The following is a 17,710-nucleotide window of genomic DNA, read 5'->3' on the forward strand; positions in this document are numbered from 1 at the left end:
CAAAGCTTTGAAACTGCTCCTTAGCATTTCCTCTCCACCTCTCTCCACCCCAGTACTCCCCAGGGGCCTGTGGAGGCAGAGCCCCACCCCTTACACTTAAGTGCACAGTCCCATGGACATTCAATTCAACCTAAGCCCCATACCATCCACATAGAGACGAGGCAGCTACACTGCACATGGTTTCAGATACACAAACAAATGGACCACAGCACCCAGACTGACCTACAGAGTGTGTCTAAATCCCTCCATATAACACAGAGCCACACAGGTCCGTGTCACAGGCTCCCATCTCCACACCCGATACGACTGACAGCTCAGCAGGCTCCATGGGCCCTGGCTCTCTTCCTGATGACAAGGGGTTCTCTCCTGGGGTGAAGGTCAGGGAGGAGGGGCCTCCGGCAGAGAGGGAGCAGGTAATGGAATGAAGGAGGCCAGGCTGCCGTACAGCTCACAGACATTGGAGGGATTAGGGCCTGCCTGGAGCACTCCTATTTCTCTAGCAATGATCTGCCTCTACCCCAGAATCTGAATCCCCTAGCTCAGGCTAGGACTTGGCCTGAGCGCCTCTTTTCTTTTTTCTTTGAGAGAGAGAGAGAGCTCACACACTCGCAAGTTTTGGGGGAGGCAGAGGGAGAGGGACGGGGAGAGAATCTTAAGCAGACTCCACCCTCAGCGCCGAGTCTGTCTTGGGGCTCAATCTCACAACCCCGAGATCATGACCTGAGCCTAGATCAAGAGTCGGATGCTTAACTGATGGAGCCACCCAGGCGCCCCCGCTTTCATTTTCTAAGCCTCAGTTTCAGTGTCTGTCAGCTGAGGATTAGAGTGTCTGCTCTGTCCACCTGCCAGGGCTTCAGCAGATCAGGGAGATAATAAGGAAGCGACAAGTTACAGCGTGGCCTGTCCACAGCTTCCCATTCTCAGGCAGGGCCTAGGTGGGGCGCTTTCCTCCATTGCTAAGGAAAGGTCCCAGGTCAAAAGAATTTCTGGGGAGAGCAGGACTGAGAGCCAAGATACTGAATCCAGCTCCTTTCAGGAACCCTGCCGTGCCCAGTCCCAGGCAGACACCTAGGGCCTAACCCTGCCAGCTGGGGTCAGAGGTAGAATCCAGGAATTGAGCGGCTGCTGGGAATAGATCCAGTTAGACTAGTGTTCAGGGAGGGGCCCAGAGAGCATGTAGTGGCTGAGTAGGCATGTCTATAAGGTAGCCTTGGTTTTTCTTTTCTTTCTTGATGGATTTGGAATTTCACCATTCATGTAATTAGTCCTATATGCCTTTGACAGCTCGCTACCATTTCCAGCCATGACACATCTCACCTACCTCTAGATTGTGGGGAAGTGTATTTGGCCCTCTCTAGGTACAGCATCAGCAAAAAAGCCAATGTCTGTCTTCCCAGCTCCACAAGCACCTTTTTTTTTTTTTTTAGGATTTTGTTTATTTATTCGACAGACAGAGATCACAAGTAGGCAGAGAGGCAGGCAGAGAGATTGGAAGGGAAGCAGGCTCTCTGCTGAGCAGAGAGCCCAATGCAGGACTCGATCCCAGGACCCTGGGATGATGACCTGAGCCGAAGGCAGAGGCTTCAACCTGCTGAGCCACCCAGGCACCCCCCACAACAAGCACCTGATGCAGAGAGAAGAAATCAAGACATCAAGGTCACTGGGTTTTATTCGAGTCCAGAGGGTAAGGCCTTCCCCCCACCCCACCCCCGACACACACACATGGCCCCCATGTCCTGAAGCAGGAGGAGGGAGGGGCCATGGCAGCACAGAAAAGCATGGCCTTCCTGCCCTCCAGGGCAGCCTGCTGAAAAGAGTGGAGCAGATCTAGAGGATGCCCCAGCTGTCTTCAGGGGCTGACCAGGAAGGGTAAGGAGTCAGACTAGAGCTCTGTCCTTGTAATAGTCGCCTCTTCCGAGCAGGCCCCTTCGGGTCCTCCACACAGCAATGTCTCCAGAGCCCCTCGGCCTTGTTGGTGGGCTTCATAGATCTGGTCTTCTCCAAACTCCCCCAGGTAGTGCAAACATGTCGTGGAGAGCCTAGGGGAGCCCGACAGAAGCCTCAGACCCTGCCTGCCCCTCAGGGGGGTGATCAAGGCTCCAAGGTCTCCATCCCACCCCCACACTCCTATCATCACCTGGTGGGCCAGGGGCCCCCTGTGATCATCACACTGATGGTTGGCTCTGGCCCCTTGCTGAGTCCTGGGCCTGTGAGACGTTTCACCTGGTTCACTTCTCGGATCCCATAGCTGGAAGCAGCAGGAATGAGAGGGATACAGTATTAGTGGGAGCCCTGCCAACAAGGGATACAACTCCACATGAAACTGGGCACATGGGGCATTTGCTGAATTCAGAGCCCAGATTCTGATCCTCCCTGAGGGAAAACTGAGAACCAGAGAGAGTCCCTGGTGCAAGGTCCCACAGCAACATTGTCCCCTGGCCACGTAGCATTCTACTTGCCCTCAGCTCCAGAACTCAGACTTCATCCCAGCCAGCTCCCTACCCTGGACTTTATAAAGCCTTAGTGGAGTGTGTGTCTGGTGTGAGTGGGAGAGTGGGAACATCTACCCATCAGCTCTACCCCCTAGAGGAGGGTGGTAGGGGCCAGATTCTTGACTCACCCCTGCCAGGTCTGGGTGCAGCTCTGGTCCAGGACATCTGTGTATACAGACTCGCTCAGCTCCCGCCGCTGCCCCCCTGAGTCTGGGGTATGAAGCTTGGCCTCTGCCTTTGCCAAATATTGCCACATCTAGAACAAGGAGAGGCTGAGAGCAAAGGCTCCAGGACTGCTCAATGGCAGGGGAGGGTCAGACAGGAGCCTGTGTCTCCAGGAGAGAGTGAGGTGGCAAAGGAGAGTTTTGGCCCCTCCCCCAGGTTCTGAAAGTTGGGACTGGGTCTGCTAAAGTACGATCCACTTCCCTGAGATGGGCTGGGTGGGTAGGAAACACTGTGGTGGGAAGTTAGGCCTAAGCACTGGGGCTCCTTCCCCAGGGCATACCTGCCCATCAGCCATGCTATTTTAAACCGTAAGAACAAGGAAAGGAAAAAAAAACAACAGAAAACCAGAGTCTTCAATGTCACGTGTACTCATAGCCTTCCCTCCCCCAACAGAGGTAGTCAAGCATGCTTGATGGGTTTCTTTGTGAACTCAAGGCACACTCATGCATGTATTCATGCGCTCAACCCATGTGTACATGTGTACATACACACCCGTGCTCTCCAGCCAGGGAAGGGGTCCAGACCCAAGGATAAGCCCGGAAAGGGAGGAGTTAGAGAGGACAAGCAAGCGACTCCTGGGGTCTCAAGATACTGTGGGATGTCCCATATTATTTGCTCTCTGTTGGGCTGAGAGATGGGTAAACTGAGGCATGGAGGTTTGGGTGACGTGCAGTTGGCAATGTCATGGAAAGCTGAGTCCAACTCAGGGCCCGGGGTAGGGGTTTGGAAATCAAAGGCCAGTGGTAGGATCAGAGGTAGATGGAGGGGCCTGGCTTCAGGAGGGACCTGGACAGGGTCCAGGGAACTGCAGGGGGTAGGTACTTACCTGGTAGACCACTGCCCTGCAGGCATCACAGCGCAGGTGAGCAGGCATGTGAGCTGAGTACTTCTCCTCATCGTCTAGCTGTGGGGCCGTGGCTGTGAGTGGGTCCCTGTCCCCAAAACCCCCTGGGATGACCCAGGCTCCCAGCAGCAGTATCAGCGGCAGAGACAGCATCATGGTCAGCGGAGCTGGCTCAGTAAGCCTGGGCTACGGTTGGGGCGCAGGTGTGTGTGTGCCTGTGTGCAGTGGGGGCCACCCCGGAAAGCCTAACCCAGACCAATGAGGAACCAACACCTCACCCTTCCCACCTCTTCCTTCCCCCAGGGCCCTAGAGATGCCACGTGTACACCTCCTCTACTGGGATCCCCGCTGCCACCAACTCAGCCCCATTTTCCGGTGACATAAGGAGGGCGGCTGGGCCTGGGCCAGGACACATGAGGGGGGTGACCCCTCCCATGTCCTGGGATCTGGCCACTCGGTGGGCACTGTACTGAGTACCGAGGGGAGAGGTGGTGTGTTAGTGTCAATTTTATGAGCACATGGAGGCTCAGAGAGAAGTGATGAATCCAAGACCATACAGCTTAGAAGGGCCATACTGGGGGCGCCTGGGTGGCTCAGTGGGTTAAGCCGCTGCCTTCGGCTCAGGTCATGATCTCGGAGTCCTAGGATGGAGCCCCGCATCGGGCTCTCTGCTCAGCAGGGAGCCTGCTTCCTCCTCTCTCTCTGCCTGCCTCTGCCTGCTTGTGACCTCTCTGTCAAATAAATAAATAAAATCTTTAAAAAAAAAAAAAAAAAAAGAAGGGCCATACTGAAGTTAGAACCTGAGCCCAAAGCCCACTGGCCACCCAGCCACCAGGGAGAATGAGGTCTCAGGCGTGGTTGCCAGCCTAGGTCTCTCTCCTGGGAGGCAAGTTTGCAGACTCAAGGATGCCATGATGCATGAAAGACATACAGGGCCCCTTTCCTGGGCAACTAGGGCTCCCTCCACCCAGGCCATACCCAGGCATGGAAGAGCGTCACAGGGGGTGTCAGAGGTCGCAGCAGGAAGTCAGAAATCAGACAACTTACACCAGCTGTTCCAAGGATCATGGCTCATTGGGTCAGTGATTTATTGCACACGGGATGAGGGGAGGGGAGCAGGAGGGACGCCGGGCCCTCCGGGCCATCAGAACCAACATCTCTGGCCATGAGAAGTTGTTCAGGTTTATTCTGATTCACAGCTTCCCAGTCAGCTTCCAGCCCCAGGAAGGGAGGCAGAACTTCCTGGGACCAAGACCGCCCAGAGGCCTAGAATTTAGGTAAGGCATCAATCTCCATCCCTAACAACTGCTTCTAATGGGAACTGTTCTTCCCCAAACTCATCACATCACATATCAGTTAAACAAGGCCCCACCACTTCAAGCTCAGAACTACACACAGACCCCCCCCACCCCACCCGCAGAGCACCCCCTACCCCATGCATCTCACTCAGCACTCCTCAGAGGCTCCAGCAATCTCAATGCAATTAGAACATAGGCTCTGGGTTCTGTTCCTTCCTTGCTGTGACCAGCCTCCCAAGCCAGGCCTTCTCTGGGCACAGTTGCCACATCTGTTACCAAGGGAGTAGAACCAGCTGAGGGCTCCAAGTCTCTCTGCCCTGCTCCCCACCCGCATGGCATCCTTTCTGCTGCCCTAGCCCTAACCCACCCTCCACTACACCCAGAGGGGTTGAGAGGCTTAACCATCCTTCCTGCTTGTAAGTCCTTCCTGATGATTCACTTCATCTGTCCCCCACCCTGGGTGGGAATGGCTTAAACCTCCACTCTTGGCCCCAGGATGCGCCCGCTCAGCTCTGAGGGCTTAGAGAGGCCAAGTCAGATGCTGAGGTTGAGGGAAGGATTAGAAGTGGGGCTCCCAGCTGGAGACTACCACTGCCTCCCCACTCAAACCCCGTCCCCAGGCTGACCCTCTACAGCCCCTTCCATATGACATCCCTGCTCCATCTCCACTTGCTGTCCCCGAAGCTCACTTTCTCAGATCCAGCCTGGCCTGGGGGCTGTACTGGCCACTTTCCCACACAGCCTCCCAGGCCAAGGCTCAGAGCGTCTTTCAAACAATAACAGAGTTGCTAGTCACAGTCCTCCCTCCATCCCACCAGCGCTCACCAGCCTGTTCCTCCTCAGCTGGGTCCACCTTCAGGGAGGGAAAGACAGCTCACCACCTCCGTGGGCAGCCCCATCCTCTGCTGAGCCTCTTTCTTGTTGCCCTCAGTGAACTCCCAACACGCCCTCAAGTCAGCTCCTAGGAACAACTCCTAAGACGCCTCACTTTCACACACACACACACACACACACACACACACACACCCCACACCCCACACTCTGGGAATGCCTGGGAAAAGAGGATACCATTTTGTTGGAGGAGGAAGTAGGCAACCACTTTCTAAGTCCCAGCTCCATCAGTCCCAAAGTCTGATACATTGTCTGAAGGTAACTTCCAGTGTGAAGACAGGCCGGGAAGGGTAAAAGAGAGAGAGGTGATAGAAGGAACGGTGGGTAGGGGACTGGATGCTGGAACCTCCAAGGCCATCAAACAGGCCCCAACACCATGGGGATCAGGCCCTGAGGCCTCATACGGGGAACAAAGACCCCTTGCCGGGTTGGGCTGAACCTGAACTGTTGGGCGGAGCACAGAGGAGCAGAGGAGGTGCAGGGCTGGGGGTTCCACTCATGGGCAGGTAGTACATCCCGTCCAGGGGCCCCGCCTCGGAAATCCAGGGTACTTGGGGGCCGCTGAAGACCGGTGGGCCAGGGGAAGGCGGGACTGAGAGTCCCGAGAGAGGCCCATAGGCTGGCGGGTAGAGGCCAGAACCCAGGGCCAGCGGGGTGTAGACGCGGCGGGGTGGTCCCGGCGGCGACGGCGGCAGCAGCACCTCTACGTATTGACCGCTTTCGGGGTCGAAGAGCATCCGCAGCCGAGGCTGCCGCGGCGCCTCCACAAAGTAGTAGCGGCCGCTCTCGGGGTCCACCAGGACCTTCCCCGCGTACGCGGTCCCCGGTGGCCTGCGCGCCCCCTGGAAGGGGCCTTCCGGGGACCGGTCCATTGGAGGCGCCGAGGCAGCACGGGGCTGGGGAGGGGCTGTCCTGCCAGCCGACACCTGGGGTTCCCGCGGGAGAGCCGACTGGACGGCAGTCGCGGGCTCGGGGGCTTCAGGGGGCGCCTCCAGTTTGGGTGCGATCCCAGGGCTAGAGCTAGGGTGCGCCTGAGGGGAGTCGGCGCAGGATGGTCTGGGTGGTTGGGGCCCTGCTGGCCCTAAGGGCGACTGCTGGGGTGAAGCGCGAGCGCCGCCTAGAGGGCTGGTCCGCCCCTCGCCGTCGGGGACCAGGCGCTGGGCTTCCGCATCGCGGTTCTCTCTGCCAGCACCGCGCACCAGAACTCCCCCGGTTCCCTCGGGCCGGCGGCCCAAAACCAGTGCACCAGGCAGGCGGATCTCAGTGCGCGCGAAGGGTTTTGCCGTGCTGTTCTCTGCTCTCCGCCTCAGGACCCCGTTGGGCTGCGAAGCGTCCCGGAGCACTGTGTCAGTAGGCGGCTCTGGGGGCTCGTAGGGGTGCGTCACGACCGGAAGAAAGTCCTTGAGATACACAGAAGTGTAGTGAGCTGGGCCTGGGGACCCCAGCGCCTGGAACTCCTGTGTCTTGGGTGCGCCACCCTCCTCTCCGCGGGGTTCCGTAGGTGGCGCAGGCAGCCCCAAAGCCGGGGTTCCGGCGGGGAAGCTGGGCGCGTACGTGGTCTTCACCATCTTGCGCACGTCTCGGGGCCGTGGGATGGCCACGCGCGGCCGACCCGAGGCGGCTTCTCCAGGGCCCAAGGCTTCCTGGCGCACATCGGCCTCCAGGGTGCCCACCGGGAGACTGAGGGGCAGCTCAGGTGCAGCCGCTTCTGGCGACTGCTGACTGCCTTGGAAGGCAAGATCCCGCATCTCCCGCGTGGATGGACTTAGCGCCTCTGTGAGCTCGGGAGTCCTGGGTGCGGACGGCCTAGGCAGCTCCAGCTCCTCCTGTCCTACCCCGTTCAGAGCTTCCGACGTAGATACCATCGATGAGCCCTGCAGTGTGCGATCCCACGTCTCTTGGGGAGCTGGGTTCCACGTTCCATTAATACGATTTGGAGCCTTCCATGAGGACAGGGCCGGCGGGGACGGGTTTCTACAGCTCTCTGCCGTATAACTAACTGTCGGTTCCGGAACCTCCGATAGGGAAGCTTCGGGGGATGGGCTTCTTGTCCTGGCAACACCGTGATTCCACTGGGAAAGGGTAGGTGGGGAAGGGCTTCTGCTGACCGTTTCCTCGACAGCGGGATCCTGATTTCTCCATGCAGAGGATGCCTCAGGGAACGACGGGCTACTTACCCTCCGAAGAGCCCGATTCCATGGGAGCAGATTCTGGGGAGACGGGCAGAGTGGGCCCCGTAAAGTTCCATTTGGAGCCTGCCACAGCGGTGACGAGCTCCTTGGCCTGCCAGCCTTGCTCAGAACTTCCTGGGGGGCTGTAGACTTGAAAGGCGGACTCTGTGCTCTCAGGACGGTTCGATCCAGAGTCTCTCGAGGGAACCGAGTCTTGAGTTCCTGACTGTGCGCCTCTTGAGTCTTCTCCCCTGACTGCAGGAAGATGCTGGAACTAACCGGACCCAGCGGCTCGGTCCCTGGCGCGGGTTTGTCGCGCCGAATCGCGCGCTCTCGGAGGCTGGGCCACAGCCGTGGTGCCTTGGTGGGGGCTGAACTATAGTGCACGCGGGGTGGCCGAGAACTGGCCTCCTCCGGGACTCTTCGGGCAATGCGGTCCGTTTCCCGGGTCGCACACTCTGGCCGCCCCGTGGGCCCGAAGGTGGCGCTGCTCGGGACAGGGGCCGCAGGGTTCGGTTTTCTGGCCAGTGCTGTCTGCACTAGGCCGGCGGCTGCCTGCAGGCGACCCAGCGACTCGTCCAGCGAGCCAGTGCGCAGAAGCAGTCGGGGGCGCGGCGCTCCCGCCTCCCGCGGGGGACTCCGGGGCCGGGGGCGCAGCTCAATCTGACGCTTGGGCACCGTCCGGGTCCTGGCGGGCGCGTCGCGCTCCTCCAGCGCCACCTCCACACACTCGAACTGCGCTGGGGTCCCGGGACTCGGCCCGCGGGGCCGCAGCTCCAGGTAAGTGGCCCAGCGGGAGCCGCCGTCGGGGGCCTGAGGCGTCGGTGCGGCGGGAGCAGGAGTCGCAGGCCCGGGCGGAGAGAGGCTGCGGAAAGCCCGCGCGGTGAGTTGTTGCACCTCACTATCCGCCGCGTCGGAGCGGCCGAACAAGGCCCGGGCACCGAAGATGACTTCCATCTCCCCCGACGGCAACATGCGCAGCTGGGGCTGGGGTGGCGGCGGGCCGGAGCCCGGACCTCGCGGGAAACCCGAGCCGGGCCCGAGCTGCTGGCGGCTATTCTGGGCGCTGACGGACAGGCGAGGCTGTGCGCCCGCCCCCAGCGCAGGGCCCCCCCCGGGCCAGTTCGCCCGGCACCCTGCCTCCGGCCCAGCGTCCGGGGGCTCTGGAGAACCCGGAGCCGTGTGGTAGGAGCCTGACGAGCCGGAGGAATCCTGACGCCGCGCGGGGGCTGCGGGCAGCTGCCCTGGGATCCCAGGCAGGGCTGGCCGGGCGAGCGCGGTCAGCATGGTGGGGCTGGACGCCGCGCACTACCTCCCTCACGTTCTCCTCCGCTGGTGCCGCGGACGCCCGCACTGTCCCCGCCCCGCCCGCAGATGTCGTGGGGTCACCGCGCCTTAAAGAGGCCGCGTCCCCTCTCGAATCGGTGGCGTCGCCAACGGGACAGCCCTGGCCCCTGGGCTTCACTTTTCTAACCTTCTCTTCTGGAGCGGGCCAGAGGCCTACGATGCCTATCCAGCCTCGGGCTGACAGGAAGGTGAGAGACCGTCAGCGGGTGCCCGGTTGGAAGCCAGGAGCTAGGCCTGACTCTGCTCCTCACCGGCTCAGAGAGAGGCTGAGCAGGGACCTGCCTGAGGTCAAACGTGTGCACCAGGGCTGTGGAACAGAATGTGAGCCAGGGGACGGGGACCAGACTTTTGAGTCAGGCGACTCATGTCTTCTGAGCAATTTCATCTTCCTCTTAGCCCCAGGTTTCCTATCACTCCAGTGCTCCTCTTTTCCTTGGCCCTCTCAGCAGTTGTCCCAGTTAGAGTTCCTAAGGGTGCACTCACCACTTTCCTTGACCCATCACCCCACAATCTTTGATGGAGGAGCAATGCTTGGAGGGCTCCCCTAAATCCAAAAGTTGTGCTATTGCCTCTGGAAGGTGCAGTCCCTGACTGGACCCATTGCCTTTAGTGGGAACATACTGAAGGGGCTGGAGTGGATAGCTCTAGCTTTCACAGATGGCCTTGGCACCAAGAACAAGGGCTAGATGCTGATGTGGAGTCTCTTAGGAATCTTTGGGGGGAGCTGTGGGCCCCTATCTAAAGCCCCTCTGAGGCAGAAAGAGCTCTATGGTCCCCCAGGCACTTGTGAGGCCCTCACTCCAGCCCCCACCACCTAAGAACCCACCCTGGGGACAGGAACTGGTGGGGAAGCAGCTACCACCTGTCACTGTCCTGGGATAATGACAGTGGGAACCATTTGCCTTGAAACTTCTGGCTTCAGTGGTGCTATGATTCAGGCCCTAGCTGGCCTCCGAGCAAAAGCACCAGCACCTCCCCCTCTCCCATGCACTCACCCTCAAACTGACCCAGGTTCAGCTAGACTTGATAAATCTGACCCAGCATCCCAGTGGGTCCCCCTGCCTGGGTGTCACCCTGCTCACCTAGCCATCAGTGATGCCTTTTGACAGGATCAATGCTGCCCCTCATCTAGCCTGCATATGCAACTTTAGCAAGTCATAGCCCCTTCAGAGACTGTTTCCACATCTTAAAAATAGACATAGCATTGTCCTTTTCCCTTCCTTCCCCTTGTGAAGAGTTGAGCCTCTGTTTGGGGGAAGTATAAGAGGGTACAAGTATGATTCACAGGTAGAACAGTCTTGTTATATGATGGGAATGGATTTCCCAAATTCATTGTGGTCCTGGAACCCACTGTCTTTGATGTCTCTGGTCAGGGCTTCTCTCTTTCTCTCTCTGTCACACACACACACACACACACACACACACACACACAGCCCTTCCTGCTCTATAGCCAAGTTGGGAGAGTTAAATTTACCAGGGCGCTGGGAGTGGGGTGGGGTGTTTACAGGTAACCAGGGGTAACCAGAGCTGTTTACATAGGGAGGGATTAAGTACCAAGAGTAGGAAGGACAGTGCCTATTAGACAACAAAATAGTCCTCCCCTAGGCTACACCCCCCCACTTACCCTCTCCCTACTACCTAAGAGGGGGAGGGAAGTGGCAGGGGCTGGAGACTTGGGCAGCATCCTTTTCTAAGCTCAGGAGTGGCCTACAAGGCGGTGGTCCAAGCCCTGTCCCCCTCCAAGTCCCTGGTAACTTGATTTTCCCTCTGTCACAAAGGTCCTCCAGAAGGCAAGCAGGAAGGGAAAAAAAAGCACCTTTTGGTTCTTCCCCTGTCTCTTCCCTGGGAATCAGGCCCCTGGTGAGGCCGGTGGTGGCAAGGGCCAGGACCCACAGGGATAGGAAGGATAGGGATGGGGACCGCCACAGCAGAGAAGGCAGAGGTCGGGCATTACAGCCAAAGAACAGGAAGGCGACGACCATTTTATTTTTCCCTGGGGCGCTGATGGCTCCGGGCCTGAACCGTCCCTGAGGCTTTCTTATGCTTCTGGTCCAGTACTTGGGCCATGTAGTTCTCCTGCTGCTTCTGGATCCGGTAGTCAGACATGTGATTCCTGCAACGGAGCCGACTGGGCATGGGCTGGGGGCAGTCTACGGTAGGGGCCAGAGACCTGGCTCCCCACTTCCATCAACAACCCCCAGCCTGGCCCAGACCCCTCACCTGAAGATCTGTTTCTGCTGGCTGATAACTTGCTGCAACTCCTTAATCTCATTCTCTTTGCCATTAAGTATATCTTCTTGCTTTATAATGTGAGACTCAATCTCTGTGGGGGAGAGAGGCAGGGAGGAGGGGTGGTTCCCATCCCACGGGCTCCTTCCTGAGATAGGCATTCATTCCCTTACAGGTTTTTTAAGAACTTGGATTCCCCCCACCCAGGAGTTCTCCACAAGTAGCTGCTAACACCTTAGTAAGAATGAGTTTATTAGGGAGTTTTGACAGGATGATGACTGAGGGGCACAATGTCTGATGAACATGTCAGTGACTTCACAACTCTATTTCTGGACCAGGTGAGCCACATGAGGGCAGGCGGAGGCCCTTGCAGAGAGGTGGACAGCGCTGCCCATAGGCTGGAGGATGAATGGTTCCTATCCTTAACTCCTGCCAATCTTTACAGATATGACCACTTTGGCAAGATCCTTCCCAGTCTAAAAGTACAACCCCTCTCAATAGTTCCTATCCCTTTTGCCTGCTTTCTTTTTCTTCTTAGCCCCCATAGCTAACATACCATATATTTTACTTATTGTCTTCCCTACTGGGATTTCTATGCACAAAATCCACAAGGATAAATATTTTTTAAATTTACTGTTTTAACCCTAAGGTCTAAAAGAGTACCTGGCACATAGAAGGTGCACAATAAATTTATTTGTGGAATGAATGAACAGGATATCCTCTGGGGGTTTAGGACTTAGAAATATTACTTAGTTCAGTCATCTCAATCCCAGCAGACCTACTGAGTACTGAGGGCCAGTTGGATGCCCAGCCCTGTGCTAGGGCTCCAGAGGAGAAGATAGGGTCCCCACTCTCAAGGAGGCAGCTCCTGAGAGTTAAGACTCAGGAACTGATGAGAGAACAGAACAAGGCAATGTTTAAACAGTGTTAATATTGATGAGACAGCATTACCACTTTGGGCAAGTTGCCTCCTTTTCTAGAGCTGTTTCCTCATCTGTAATGGGGACAGGGATGGCCCCTGTTCCACAAGGGCATGGGGAGCACCCAGGGAGAGAGTGGTGGCAAAGCTTACCCCCACATTAAGTGCTCATTAGATGCAAGGATGATTTTTGTGTCTTGCATCAAAATTGAAAGAGGCTGTAGGGATCTGGAGGGCGCTTCATTTATATGAACTGTCCCTTGGGCAGCCCTGGAAAATTCTGATCCTCATAGGAAGAAAATCCCATTGCCTTTAAAGACTGGATGAACATTAACTAGAACACAAACTCTAAAAATGCAGAAATGCTAAAGCATTTAAGGTTTCAAAGAAAAGATTTGGTAAAGAGTTAAGGCACAGCATAGAAAAGAGGACACAAAGACACAGGGGAAGGAAGAGAATGAAAATGAGCTCTGCGGGTCACAGAACCAGGACTGTTGACCCTTCTTCCCAAGGTCACCCAGACTGATTGATTGTGAAGATCTTTTGGAAAAAGGCATCAGAAATTTATGTGAATCTTTTAAAATAAATGAGAGATGAATTTAAGATAAATAGCACCTAATGAGAGAATGATTAGAAAATCCCTTTAAGAAAAATAAGAAACTATATAAGTGTAAAAATCAAACTAAACCCACATAAAGGGAGGTTAGAGGGTAGGGAGGGCACAGGCCAGGGGAAGGCTTAGGTCATGAGATTTGCTCAGGTGAGGGCTTGTGTCCCACTAGAGGGGTTTGGGACATTCTGGGGAGAGGCAGCCTGGTTCCATCCCCATCACATATACACACACACCTTGCACAAGCAGACGGGAGCACTGTGGCCTTGACTTATCTCTAGGAAATGCCTTGGCACCACCAGGAAAGACCTCTAGGTTCCTTTTAGGGAAGTGGGGGGATAGGTAGAGAGGGAGGAAGAACTGGGGTCCAGTGGCCTTGGGTATGGAGGCATTAACTGCCTGTTGGGCCCCAGGGGGCCCCAGTAGGAGGCCTTGATCAAACAGTCATGAGACCTGTCAGCCCACCTAGCGAGACTAAGACATCAGCCTGCTGGCATCTTACCAGTGAGAGTACTCACCAAGGGGGAGTGAGGGCTGGATTGGTGGGTATGGGGTGCCCAAGACTCCAGGTGACAGCCCATCAGGAGGGACCCTGAATATCTTTTGGACTTGGGCTCTGGTCTCTGGCCTACTCAAAACTGCATATGGAATTCATATCTATTTCTTAATAGAATGACTAGGTAAAGGGAATTTAGTGTTCTGGGAAACCAAAAAGGGGTTCCTGAGATCTAGGGACACTGGATGGCTGACAAAAAGTGCCCCCAAACTTAGCACCAGCTGAGCCAACAAGTGATCACAGCCATCTGGCACAGAGCAGAGATGAAAATTAATGGCCTACAGACATATTTTACTTGGCCCATACAATAGTTTTAAAATTTTGAAATCAGTTGCCAACACTAAAAAGTCAGAAAAGTTTCTGTTAAAAACTGGCTACCAGTTTCTTTTTTAAAGATCTGACAATACTGGGCCCCCATTCCCATGGCAGAGACATTAAGCCCTTGAGAAGTGGCATGGCTCTTCCCATCACCATGGTCCCCACTCCTCCCTGTTGGGTCTCCAACCCTGACACTAGGGGTCAGCTCCCAAATGGGACTGAGCTTGCCCTGTTGTCCCTCTTGTAATAGTTATGAGTAAAATACGCTATTTCTAATACCCATCAAAAGTGGGAAAACAAAAGGTGGACTAAGAAGGTTGTATGTTTCAAGAAAAATGGGAGCGAGCCCGTTCTTTTATGGCCATGAAGAATATTGAACACCAACTGCTTCCCTCATTTCCGTGGCCTGCCTGGTCCCTGAAGGCCTTTGCGAAGGTGTGGCCCGCCTGGGCCTGCCTGTATCCTCAGCCGGGGGCAGAAGTTGGGGTGAAACCCTGCCCTGGACATGGGCACTGGGCTGTTAGGGAAGAACCCATGCATGTAAGCATGGGGGGGGGCACGGGCCTCCCGCCTACCATTGCACTTGGTGATGAGCTGGTCCTTCTTGCTGGATTCCTGCAGGGCTCTGCTCTTGACACTGGAGAGCCTGGGTGGAGAATAAAAGAAAGGGTGGGAAGGCTGACAGGCAGACTGGACCCCCAACCCTTCCCCCACCTACCAAGGCCCACTCACGCCTTTTCAAAAGCCAGCTTCTCTTGCTCCAGCTGTTTAGATAGCACCTCTACTTCTCCGAGGGCAAACTGCAACTTCTCCTCTTCCTTGGCCAGGAGGACCTTGGTCTTGGCGTGGGCAGCTTTCTCTTCCTGCAGGGGCAGCAGCAGTGACCTCATTACCCCCAAGCCACCCTGGTTTCCTAGATCCCCTTAACCAGCTCCCTTTCTCAAAGAGGCACATGGAAGCCAACCCAGGAAGATTCTGTCCTCACAGGTAGGGCTGGAGGCTCTCAGAGGCCTCAATAACTGTGCCCATCCACAGGGATCCCAGGAAATGGGAAAAGATTAGGAGCCTGCAGAGGCCATTACTTACCACCAGCTTCTTCTCCACTGCCTGGAACTCTTCTTTACTGACAAAATTTTCATCCTGGAGAACCATCTGCAACAGAGCCTGGCTCAGGGAGGGCCTGGGGCTGGAGTGGGAGGAGCACTCTCTAGGGATCAGGACCAAGGTTAGACAGTGGAATGATACCCAGGGCACCTAGCATGAGACTTGAGATCTGAGAAGGGAGAATGTGGTTCCATAAGATTCACAGAGGCTCAGCTCTAGGTCCTACCTACCCTTAAGGAGTAACTAGTTTGATATAGGAGACAGCTCACAGCCAGCACTTCTAAAATGGTATGTGAGGGCGCCTGGGTGGCTCAGTGGGTTAGGCCACTGCCTTCGGCTTGGGTCATGGTCTCAGGGTCCTGGGATCGAGTCCCGCATCGGGCTCTCTGCTCGGCGGGGAGCCTGCTTCCCTCTCTCTCTCTCTCTGTCTACTTGTGATCTCTCTCTCTGTCAAATAAATAAATAAAATCTTAAAAATAAATAAATAAAATGGTATGTGAGTATGATGGAGAACCACAAAGGGCTGTGGTGGTCAGGGGAGGCCCCTGGCCTGGCAAAAGATCAGAACTCCTTCCAGAGAGGGATCATGAGACAGGGCATCTGACTGCTAAACAGGGGCGGGCCAGAAGTGGTGGTGGAACAGAAAAGTGTTTCAGATGGTTAGAACACACATGCAAATGCCAGCAGATGCCAGCTGTGAAGAAAAAGAGCTAGGTACCCTTAGGGAATTGTAGGTAATTCAGTGCCTAGAGCTGCACACACCTATTAAGAGTGAGAAATAGATGTTAAGTCAGTTTTGTTTCTGAGATGGAGCTATCTCACGACCTTCTAGTCAAGATAGAAAAAAAAAGAGAGAGAGAGAGAAACCATGAACTCCCAACTGGCCAGGATTTTACCATGCCTGTCCAGGTAACCTGTGGCTCCAATGTTTTGAACTCAGGAACGAGGGTTTGACTAGAAGGCAAAAGCAAAGGGGCATAAAGAGGTCGGAACCCCTTAAGTTAACATGTGTAAGTGACAAACCAGTGCTTACTGCCCTCAGCATGGCGCTGCACTAGACACGGGGAGGGGATGTCCATAAGAGAAGAGATGTTATAGCTTCAGTGCCTGCACCTGAGCGCCTTGGGAGGCCAATGAAGTCCTCTCCAACTAGAAATGGGCAAAGTGAGGCTCGGTGAATAGACTGGGACATAACTACCCGGACTTACACAATCAAACAGGGAGTAGAAATGAACTTGATTTTGATTTAAATTCCATGGTAGACATTCATGAAGACCTTGCATCATTTTGGCTCCACTCCTACTAGCTAGAACACATCTGGGCCCCGCCTCCTCCTGATGACGCCATTGGCAATGTGCTCTAAGCTCGCCACTGGCTTCGGGATAGGGTCTGGCCCCGCCCCCTCCATTTAGGTGGTCAGGTCGGCCTCTCCCCGAGGTTTTCTGGCTGCGTACCACGTTCCTCAGCTGATGGATCAGTTCCTCCTGAGATTCGATCACGTCCCGCAGTTGATCGAAGGCGAGACACACTGATCCAGAGCCCCCCTGCGACCACCCGAGGGGCGTCGCCATCTTTCGCCCACGCCAGCTCGTTGGAAATGGCTGTCTCTGGGCGCCTCGCCCACCGTCGCCAACCAATGAGAATGCGACGCCACAGAGCATCCTGGCAACCGGGGGCGGGGACTTCCTTTGTTAGCAGGGATGGGGCCCGCCTCTTAAAGGAGCCGCTCTCTGAAAGGTGCCTCCTGGGGAGGGGGAAATCTCTAACAACCTTTATGAATTTAAGTTCATAGTTTATCTGTACACCTGTTTCGTCTGGTATTTGTCACGCAGACCGGAGGAGCAGTCGGGGTCCGGCTTATTCTTCCTTAGGGAAGTGAACAGGCCTCGCTTAGAGAACGGCTCTCTCAGCCTTCTCCCAGGGCCTGTTAAACTGCTAGACCTGTGAAGCTAGAGCTAACTAAGGCAACCCCTGCATCTTTAGCTTCACAGGCTTCTTTCTCGCGCCCTAATCTCTAGATTTCCCCCAGAGTATGGGACTCCAGCCTCTTCTGATCTCTCTTCCGCGTATGAATACTCTCTACTTAGGTGGCCCAAACCCAGGCAATGAAGGGAAGCCCAGGTACAGGAAAGGAAAGTGGCCTCACCCAAGATAAGAGTCCTCCTATGCGGGTACCAGGTTTTGGCAGCCACAGTGGACCCATGTTCAACTGTGTCAAGGTGCTGAAGAGATAAGGAGAACTGAAGAGGGGCGTCGAAGTGATGGAGAACAGAGGTTCTCCATCTCCTTCTGTAGACGTGCAGAAGGATAAAATGATCCTAAAGTGACCACACATCCTCACCAAATCCCCTTTGAGGGCTTTTTGGAAACCCAAATAAGATTAAATAAGCTGAGGAAAAATCAGAGCTAAAATTTACTGAGTATTTACTATTTTGTGGCACCATTATGCCTTTTTGGTACTATTTCATGTGATTTTCACAATAATCTTGGGAAGAAGATTTTAATCTTTTACAGATGAGGAAATGCAGGTTCTATGAGGATGAGTAACTTGCCAAGGTCACCCAAGGTCACCCAAGCTAAGAAGCTTTGGAACAGTGTTTTAACATGGGAGGTTTGATTCCAGAGTCCATGTTCTTTTTTTTTTTTTTTTTTTGAAGATTTTATTTATTTATTTAACAGAGAGAGAGAGATCACAAGTAGGCAGAG

The 17,710-nt window shown here is 55.2% G+C and overlaps 3 protein-coding genes across 3 annotated transcripts; all 3 read right to left on the reverse strand.

Moving 5' to 3' along the window:
• Window positions 1-1,651: 1,651 nt before the first annotated feature.
• On the reverse strand, window positions 1,652-4,074 carry MZB1 (marginal zone B and B1 cell specific protein). Its single transcript, XM_047728949.1, has 4 exons — window positions 3,544-4,074; window positions 2,621-2,748; window positions 2,138-2,248; window positions 1,652-2,039 (listed from the first exon to the last, which is right to left on the reverse strand). Exons 1-4 carry the CDS (start codon window positions 3,715-3,717, stop codon window positions 1,883-1,885), a joined length of 570 nt encoding a protein of 189 aa, XP_047584905.1. The 5' UTR covers window positions 3,718-4,074; the 3' UTR covers window positions 1,652-1,882.
• Window positions 4,075-4,616: 542 nt separating this feature from the next.
• Window positions 4,617-11,082, reverse strand: PROB1 (proline rich basic protein 1). The gene has a single exon (XM_047728935.1). It carries the CDS (start codon window positions 9,206-9,208, stop codon window positions 6,149-6,151), a length of 3,060 nt encoding a protein of 1,019 aa, XP_047584891.1. The 5' UTR covers window positions 9,209-11,082; the 3' UTR covers window positions 4,617-6,148.
• Window positions 11,083-11,218: 136 nt separating this feature from the next.
• SPATA24 (spermatogenesis associated 24) lies at window positions 11,219-16,632 on the reverse strand. The gene is made up of 6 exons (XM_047728940.1): window positions 16,459-16,632; window positions 14,987-15,052; window positions 14,633-14,763; window positions 14,476-14,546; window positions 11,489-11,591; window positions 11,219-11,381 (listed from the first exon to the last, which is right to left on the reverse strand). Exons 1-6 carry the CDS (start codon window positions 16,573-16,575, stop codon window positions 11,252-11,254), a joined length of 618 nt encoding a protein of 205 aa, XP_047584896.1. The 5' UTR covers window positions 16,576-16,632; the 3' UTR covers window positions 11,219-11,251.
• Window positions 16,633-17,710: the final 1,078 nt, after the last annotated feature.

This window comes from Lutra lutra, chromosome 5 (assembly GCF_902655055.1).
Source record: "Lutra lutra chromosome 5, mLutLut1.2, whole genome shotgun sequence".
In the NCBI taxonomy this organism is placed as follows: Eukaryota; Metazoa; Chordata; class Mammalia; order Carnivora; family Mustelidae; genus Lutra; species Lutra lutra.